The sequence below is a fragment of the Sycon ciliatum genome, chromosome 1 (genome assembly GCF_964019385.1).
Source record: "Sycon ciliatum chromosome 1, ocSycCili1.1, whole genome shotgun sequence".
NCBI classification, from domain to species: domain Eukaryota; kingdom Metazoa; phylum Porifera; class Calcarea; order Leucosolenida; family Sycettidae; genus Sycon; species Sycon ciliatum.
The window spans coordinates 45,485,049-45,494,131 of record NC_088643.1 but is presented as its reverse complement, the minus strand read 5'-3'; the positions used below and the strand labels follow the sequence as shown (position 1 = coordinate 45,494,131).

The 9,083-nt window shown below is 47.4% G+C and overlaps 2 protein-coding genes across 2 annotated transcripts in view; one reads left to right on the top strand and one right to left on the bottom strand.

Annotated features, from left to right (window-relative positions):
- Positions 1-58: 58 nt before the first annotated feature.
- On the bottom strand, positions 59-7,334 carry LOC135828496 (heterogeneous nuclear ribonucleoprotein A3 homolog 2-like). The gene is made up of 6 exons (XM_065340941.1): positions 7,197-7,334; positions 7,061-7,113; positions 4,124-4,558; positions 2,632-2,688; positions 2,035-2,126; positions 59-1,542 (listed from the first exon to the last, which is right to left on the bottom strand). The coding sequence occupies exons 1-6, from the start codon at positions 7,238-7,240 to the stop codon at positions 940-942; spliced, it is 1,284 nt and encodes a 427-aa protein (XP_065197013.1). The 5' UTR covers positions 7,241-7,334; the 3' UTR covers positions 59-939.
- Positions 7,335-8,024: 690 nt separating this feature from the next.
- LOC135828484 (rho-associated protein kinase 1-like) overlaps positions 8,025-9,083 on the top strand; it is a 31,967-nt gene continuing 30,908 nt past the window's right edge. Inside the window, exons 1-2 of the mRNA XM_065340932.1 lie at positions 8,025-8,392; positions 8,796-8,877. Coding sequence (XP_065197004.1) covers positions 8,279-8,392; positions 8,796-8,877 — 196 coding nt within the window. The 5' untranslated portion in view covers positions 8,025-8,278. The remainder of the gene's footprint in view (positions 8,393-8,795; positions 8,878-9,083) is intronic.

Here is a 9,083-nt window from a genome sequence, read left to right as displayed (position 1 = left end):
CCCCCCCCCCCCCAACATACACACACATCCACACCCCAGACCATGCCAAGCATCGCTATCAAGTCATGCCACGTTACAGCCATATCCAACTGCAACAGCGGCTGGCAAAGTATCAATGTGATACAGGAGTGTAACATTAGAATGTAGTTCCAGCCGAGCTACTGTAGCTATAGAATTATATGCACAGGAGAGCAATAGAAGAAAGCTACACACCCACTATGTTCGTAGATCAGAGATCAGAAAAAGACGACGGTTTCTCAGTCTCAAGTCGTTCACTTCAACTCCAATGTACCAAGATGGGATAAAGGGAATGTACATGCACTTTGGTGATGTACAATTTCACAAAAGCGTCTACTAAAATACTACCGTGATTTCAGTCGAGATCCAGCGACTGCTAAGTCTTTGTCGAATTATCAATATAGCTATCAATATAACAAGAATGTAAAAAAGAAAAGAAAAAAGATGCTTCTGGTACACTTAGGGTCAGTAACTTTGCAGCATCAATATAGTTAGATGACATGGGTTATTTTGCACAGATGTATAGCGCCCAACTTGCTTGGCACGTCGATTGCAGCAAGCAGATGTTGCACTGGTCATAGCAGAACGGGCGATTCAAGGCACCTATCCGCATGACCGTCGCCACTACCATCACTGTTGTCCACACCAATATACTCTTGGTAGCACCTCGCTGACACGATGTCCAAGAACCAGCAATCATAGTAGCAGTAAAACTCCAGCACAAACACTCCTTGCAAGGATGCGGCTGGTGGGACTAAGACTTTGAGCCTTCCCTGACACACAGGCCTAACAAACTGCCCTCTTTCCGTTCCGTGTAAGGGTCAGACTTAGGGCATGATGCTGGAATCCAATCAGTGGGTTGAGAGCACTCCATCTGGACATCAGTGTCAACAGTCTTAACTCCTGAGTCCATGAGTGAATTTACTCACTGCTTGATGGGCGGCCACCGCCTCTGCCACCCCGGAATCCACCTCGACCACCTCTGAATCCTCCACGACTGCCACCGCGGCCACCACCACCACCGCGTCCACCACCACCGCGACCACCACCAAAACTACCACCACGACCACCACCGCCTCGTCCACCACCACGACCCCGGCCACCTCCGCGACCACCTCCGCGACCTCGACCACCACCGCGACCACCTCTGAATCCACCACCGCGACTACCTCTGAATCCACCACGGCCGCCTCCTCTGGAGTCACCATCACTGGAGCCGCCTCTGCCACGACCACCGCCACCGCGCCCTCGTCCACCGAACCCTCTACCTCTTCCGTTGCCGCGACCACGACTAGGCGTCCTTGGTCGTTCATCATCATCACCGTCACCATCACCACCATCATCTTGTTCACTTTTCTGCTTTGTCTTCAGTGTCTTGACCGTCTTGTCCACTTCTTTCTGGAACTTCTTGTTTTTCTTCTGGATCTTCTGACGACGCTGATCACTATTTCCACCGCCACCAGCTGTGACTTCCACATTGATGCGTCGACCCTTCATCTTGGAATGATGCCTCCGTAGTCCAAGCTGAGAGAGGGAGAGAGGGAGAGAGAGAGAGAGAGAGAGAGAGTGTGTAACACATGTATTAAAGCACACACAAACACGCAAAAACACAAACACACACACACAGGAATCAGGATCTGTCAGATATGTTAGGAGCAAGATCAGCGGCTTCCGCAGCCAGAATGGGTGGCACTTTACTTTCGGCCTGCGTTTGTGACGACCGTTGTTCTGATACCCTGGGAAGGGCCAACTCCCACAATACAGTCACAGCAGTGATGAGATAAGAAAGAAAGGATGACACCAAGAGAGAGAGAGAGAGAGAGAGAGAGAGAGAGAGAGAGAGAGAGAGAGAGAGAGAGAGAGAGAGAGAGAGAGAGAGAGAGAGAGAGAGAGAGAGAGAGAGAGAGAAGAGAGAGAGAGAAGAGAGAGAGAGAGAGAGAGAGAGAGAGAGAGAGAGAGAGAGAGAGAGAGAGAGAGAGAGGAGAAAGGGGAGAGGACAGACTACTGCAGACATACCTTCCGAGCTTCGGGGGTGTCAAACTCCAAGAAACCACATCCGCGAGGCTCACCGGAACGCTTTTGTAGCATTCGCACACAGTGCAAGCCATCTTGTAAGCAAAAATACAAGTGAAACAGAGCATAGATGCTGACCATATTGTATTGTATTTATATACTATCTTTACCCAGTCAGCTTAGATAGCCTGCCTTGACAGCATTGTATACTATACTTGACGTAGGACCTTACATTTTAGTCAGTGAATGATTTTGTCCAACTCCAAAGGGAGGCAGTTCATCCGGTCGAAATTTTATTGCCAGGATTTCTTGGACGAGAACAATGAAATCAGATTCCCACTGAATATTTCTGCATACACAGCCCACTAGAAGTTGGGACTCGAAACTTTGCCCGTGCACATGTGGACCAGACTTTTCTGATAGTAGCTCACGCCACAAGTCAAGTGTTACAAATTAACAGCACTGGTATGTGAAATTCATGATACCTCCTTTTCAGCTGTTGCAGCCATACGGCATGTCCCACACAATGCTCTTCCTACTTCTAAAGGGGTTGTAGCTGTCCCTAACAAAGACTCCAGGTCATACTAAGTAACAACTCACCGATTTTCCCAAAATGGGTGCGGATATCCTCTTCGGTTACATCAAATGGAAGATTGCCTGTCATAAAATAGTGTACATTCACACCACAACAGAAATAATATTAACATACGATGGAGTGGCAATGAGTTCTGCTACAATGTACCGTAAGTCTTGTATAAAAGTCGCAGCTTCTATGACTTTCTTGGTGAAATTTTGCAGGCTTCTATATGAGACAGGCTTCTATACAAGACAGGCATTTCTATGTATGTCAACACTAAAACCAGGCTTATTGTGTGATTTGATGGGCCCAAAATTGCGGATTCTATTCAAGTACGGCTTTTATACAAGACTTTACGGTAGGTACACTGACAAAGCACACAGTGAAGTTCAAAACCAGACGAGCATGAGCGGCCAAGACGAATGCACGCAAAGCAACAAAATTGCTACCTATTAAAGGGGAAGTTAAGGCAAAAATTAAAATTTCACCAGTTGTAGTCTTCGGGGTGCTGAGTCGAATGGTCTTGGTCCGAGAAAGCTGAGACGCTCCCTTCCTACTTGAATCCCAATCGAACTCGCGCACTTCCACCGAAACTGGGTGACTGCGCCCTACTAGATGGGGATTTGTATGCAAAATGTCACTAAAAGCGCCATTTCGTTCTTATAAAAGCATGGATGACCGCGATTGGCCCATATGTTGTACTCTTTTGGACGCTGAGTCGACTGGTTTTGGTCCAAAAAGGCTGCGATACAGCGTTCCTCCTTTATTCCCAATCGAACATGGTTGAACAAGCGGTCACGTGCTCCTGGGTGCCCAAATCACCTGGTCACCACGCCAGCAGGCGACAACTTTCACACCAAGGTTCAACTCGAGTGACAGGACTGCACCCAAAAAAGGTCAAACAGGCTAGTAAGTTGTACCCTGCAGGCACGGTGACCAGGTGACTGGCGTACGCAGGAGCACGTGACCGCTTGTTCAACCATGTTCGATTGGGAATAAAGGAGGAACGCTGCATCGCAGCTTTTTCGGACCAAAACCAGTCGACTCAGCGTCCAAAAGACTACAACATATGGGCCAATCGCGGTCATCCACGTTTTTATAAGAACGAAATGGCGCTTTTAGTGACATTTTGCATACAAATCCCCATCTAGTAGGGCGCAGTCACCCAGTTTCGGTGGAAGTGCGCGAGTTCGATTGGGATTCAAGTAGGAAGGGAGCGTCTCAGCTTCCTCGGACCACGACCATTCGACTCAGCACCCCGAAGACTACAACTGGTGAAATTTTTATTTTTGCCTTAACTTCCCCTTTAAGTAACAAACCTCATTTGCACAGTATCACAAACCGAATATCAGTTCATACTAGTGAATTAATCAAATTGGCAAACCTGCAAGAAAGCACCACTCCCTCCTCAATAGGGCTTGAAAGTGATGATGTCAAAACGGCCAGGGTGTAGTAAGTTCACATCAGATTTATACTTTTGGATCCACTAAGATGTGACTTTGCTATTGCACTCACCGACAAACAGCAGATACCGCTTCTTTGCGTCATTGGTGGTATCTCCCGATTCAGCAGTGGTGGAATCAGTGCCAGATGCACCAAATGCTTGTGCAAGGGCTGCACCCTCCTCCAAGACGACATCAGTTGGGGACGTAGATGCAGCAATGTCGCTCGCAGATCCAGCCTTCTTCACTTTCTTGGGCTTCTTCTGTTTCTTTGAGGATGGCGATTGTTCTGTGGAGGCCGGTTTCTGTTCGGGCACTGTATCGTCCACTGCCATGGGCTCATCATCTCCGGAGTCTGCCACAGCTGGCCCTGCCTGTTTCTTCTCCTGCCTTTCCCCTAGCTTCTCTTGCACTAGCGATGGCTTTTTCTTCCTTTGCTGCTTTTTGGGCTGCTTTGGACTTTGCGCACTGCTTGCTGTGGGTGTTGGAGTTGCTGCGGGTGGGGCACCTATGAATAAAACAAGAAACAGGAGCACACATTGTGAAACACATGGGTGCACAGCTGACGGCTTTGGCAGCACACGCAGCCTACCGGACACGAGTCAAAGTACAGTTGCAGCAAACCCTTTCCAAACTCAGTAAATGTCTTCCATGTGATTACAGTTGACCCTTGATGTCATTCGCTGACTTGCATGGTGTTTGGGAACCAGGGAAAGTGTTCCTTCTTATCAGAATATCGTGCTAAAGTAAACATATTCAGTATGCATTACTCGTGCTAAACAGTTTCCACTCCATTTGTGTTACATTTCCATTTCAAAATAGTGTTATTTACTATGGCATGTTTGTTACTATTGTAATAATAAAGCATGGTTACCGCACAGGTAGTACTCTTGATTGCCAAATTAAAGTTGCTGTCTCCGAAACGCTTATTTACTGTCGCCGTAAGAATTTCCAGTGAGGTTCTGCTCTACGTGATGGCAATGCAATGTGAACACTTCTGGGAGGTACTTGTGATCAGGGGTTTCACATGGTGCAAAGAACATTATCTGCTCTCTACTTTCTTCACACGAAGAAATCAAGCGAAGTGTGTACTGAGAGCTCCCTGTGCCGAATGTGGCAAATTTTGTCAAGGTTTGCTGCCAAATTCGGAACGTACACACATGATCAGCACAGATATGCACGCGAATGTGCGGATGTCTTTGCACGTACAGTAAAACCTGGTGTAAGCGACCTCTGTGTTTAGGCCGCGGTCTCACCAAGTTCAGCCGTTTTTGGCTTGCGCAGAAAGTGGCTTGCGACTAGCCAGCTGACGGTCACACCAAAAATGGCCGACGCGGGTTTTCCCGGGTTTTTCTTTTTTTGGAGGATGACCCCTGTGCCCAGTATACGTGATTTGCGCACACACTACGTCCTAATTTTGAATCTCCACGTGGGCCTCGTCGTGGATGGAAGGAGAAGTAGGGATCTGGAAAAGAGATAGAAAGAGAGAGGAGTAGAGAGAGAGAAGAGCGATTTGTCACAGTGGATTGAGAATGGATTCGGAAACGAAGAGCCGCATCGCTATCTGTATTTTAATATGTACAATGGTGATGATCCGAATAATTTCCGCTGAGAATCACCTCACTTTGCCGATGGTGACAAAAATCAGGCTTTGTCGCCGGAGGAAGCGACACGTTTTCGACTTTGTTGATGAAGACGATACTGAGGAGGATCTGCTGGCAATCTTGCCCTTGACAATGTTTGGCAGGAGAAAACGGCGTTTTTGGTGCGCCCTTCGCAGTCCCGGTGCCTGGAACGATGACGTTATCCAGCACTGGGCCACCATGGGTATTGAGTGGGATGTCTCTGACTGGGAGAACGAGCAGTATCGCCTCCATTTGAGGATGTCCAAGGATGCTTTCCGGACTCTCCATGAAGAGGTGGGCGGTTGGCTGGAGAGGTGTACCACAAACTACAGGGCGCCTGTGTCCTCGGCAAAGCGCCTGGCAGTGACACTGCACTGGCTTTCCCAGGGAGTGTTTCCCAGGGAGTGTTCCCAGGGAGTTTTGCTTCGTACCACAGCTCGAGCAATCGGCGCTCCAGTCCCAAGCTCCAACTATCCATGGCTGACAACGAAAACCTTCAAACACTTCACACAACTACAATACAAGAGAAGAAGAAACTACCTGACTACAACAAACGTCAACTCAAGTTCTTCAACGCCTCTTGCACTTCAGCCAAAATTATTCAGCCACTTTCAGCTTTTCAGCGCTCCCGAAAGGGCTGAAAGCTGAAAGTGGCTGGTGCTCCGAATTTCAGCCGTTTCCGTGGAAACCTCAGCCGAAAAAAGCACTTTTTTTGGCTGAATGGCTGAGTCGGGCTCGGTGTGACCGCGGCCTAAGCAACCACCTGCTCTTAACGACCGTTTTTCTCTACACAGACACTGTGGGACCTGGTTCTAAAGACCACCTGGCTTTAACGACCGCTTTTGCTTGCACTGTGGGGTGGTCGCTTAACCAGGTTTCACTGTATCCCTAGTACTGATTACTTTAGTCCCCGGGGCGTAGAGAGCTTCATATCTGCATAGGAATCCTACGCCGAACATGCGAAGACGCAGACTCTTAACCCGGGCACATTTTCTTCCCGAGATTTTCTACAATTCACGTAAAGCAGAATCTCGCTGCTGCATCCCAGTATTTCCGTAAAGAGACAGGAACCAGCATAATGGACTCAGGTAAGAGAAAATGACCATGCTGGAGGGTGAAAACTTTGAAAACATCTTCCCTATTTTACGATTTTATAATTCTACTACCATACCATCATGCTGCCTGATGAGTGTTTCTTAACACGAAACTCTGAGTAACGACTTGGTTGTGTCATTGCTGTCTGAGTATAGTATCATGATTCTACTACACATACGTCATTAGGCAGATAACCATCCTTGTAGCGACGATAAGAAATCCACTGTTCTAAATGTCCAATCCTCATGCAATGATGAAGACAAGCAAGCAAACAAACCAGTAACATTTACCTTTTGTCTCAGCCCTTGATGCTTTCATTTTATTCCTTTTCTCTTTCAAAAACCTGAACGACAAATTTTACAAAATATATATTTATGAGCACCCAACAACCTCATTTGATTGCACAGCCTTTCAAAGTACTCTTACTCCATTCGCTTCTGCTTCTTTGCCTCCATTTTAGCCTCGGTCATGCTGAACGACTACCGGTAATGAAACTGGAAAGATCCTTTTGATCGTGATTGGAAACAACAAGAAAAAAACATGTGTTCTTCAAAAACAAAAATAATTAAATTATTGTCCTCGCGTGCGTGCATATACGCATATGCGATCGAGTACGTGTAGAAGTAGATCTAGTGAGTAGATCTACTACTGTACCGTGTACGTGGCCGTGCATGTATGTAATGGGCTGGTTGTACATCATGTAGATCTACGGCTCGATCGATCGTAGACGTAGATCTACAGATGACGTTCACGGCTTCTCTCTACTCTACGCATCATGTAGAAGGAGGATGACGACGTCACCCAGACTCCACACCATGTACATGATCCAGTACAGCTGCTATGCAGTCTGTCCGCTCGATCCGCGCAGCGGCGAGTGCAAAGAGCCAAAGCCTGACTTTCTCTGCAGATCTGAGGGTCGATCATCGGCACGACGTCGACGAGGAGACTTCTTTGACATGATTTCGTGCGTTCCCGCATACCTCCTATCCAGTTTCACGGTTCACAGACGACTCTTTTGTATCAGTTCTGTACTACCAAAATGACATGTACAGGTCAGTCAGACTCATAGCTGTACTGTACTCTGTACTACACTGTAGACTAGTGCAGCACGCACGTAGATATATCTATGGATTGGTGGGTTCAACCAAGTAGGGGAGTTATCATGGTTATTAAAATAATAATTATGACTGTAGTCTTGGTTCAACTGGCTGTGTGCACAACACGTACTGTAGTCGACTGCTACCGCCGTAGACCTACTACCGGATTCGCGGAGCACAGACTGCTTCTCTGCTTTTTTTTTGTGCCTTTTTTACATGTACTGTAGTCTATCTACTGTAGTGTCCTTGTACTTCGCCTATGTGACCCTGTTGTGTGTGATGACGGACTGGGTGCTGTACAAAGTTACAAATCCTGAATGCCTTCCTTGCTGATGCGTCGCTTGTCGCTGTCGCTTGCACTGCTGCTGCACGAAATCTGTGCGCTGCCCACGTCGTAAGCAGCTAGTCGCTATGGCCTCGAAGGCCATTGGCGGCGGTGGCGCGGAGCCACTGGACGATCGACTAACGGGTCTGTACGAGAAGGTTGTGGATACGGAATCCCTTCTTCATGCCGATGCCCTCCTTGTAAGCCTGTCCTGCTAACTACAGTGTAGTTGCTTACCGCTAGCTTTGGGCAACCGTGATAATAAGCAGGTGGCTCTAGTTTGGACGTGAACCGACTATGCTGGTTGAGCACAGTTATCTTCTGTTCATGCTTGGTGCAGTCGAATGGCAGTCAGTAATGGCATGCAGTGATAGATACGCTGGGTTAGGCTATTTTGCTCTTGGTCGAATTGCCAGTAGATAAATATTGGCCGACCTCTTTTCTCTCTTCCTTTCTCTGTCTCGCTTTTCTCTGCATGTTGTCTCTCTTGTTTCTCTGTGTGCGTGTTTTGTATGTTCTCATCCATTCGTGATGGATGTTCCTGCTGGTGCTGCTGCTGCGGCTGATGGTGGTGGTGATGATGCTGATTTGTGTGACTGGCAGGATTCCATCGCAGCTTTGGTGCAAGATTGTGACTTGCCAAGTCTCAAACGGAATAAGAATGTTCAGAACTTCTTGGATCGCTGTGAGTCGTGCATGTGCTGCTGATCATTATAGTCATTATAGTCATTATGGTTATTGTCAAGCAAAGTACATGATGTAGTGCCTCATCGAGTTGTTTATCAAATAAATTGCAACTGTTTACCTACAACGTACCACGCCATTCAGTGATGATTCACATTGCGTTTTCCTTGCCACCACCTTAGTAAGGAAAGTCAGGTAGTACTCAAG

Coding starts and splice junctions, on each gene's coding strand:
- LOC135828496 (XM_065340941.1), bottom strand. CDS start 7,240: ATGACCGAGGCTAAAATGGAGGCAAAGAAGCAGAAGCGAATGGA. Junction 7,114..7,196: donor AAGAAGCAGAAGCGAATGGA/GTAAGAGTACTT, acceptor TTTGTCGTTCAG/GTTTTTGAAAGAGAAAAGGA. Junction 2,127..2,631: donor CACCCATTTTGGGAAAATCG/GTGAGTTGTTAC, acceptor TTTGCTTACAAG/ATGGCTTGCACTGTGTGCGA.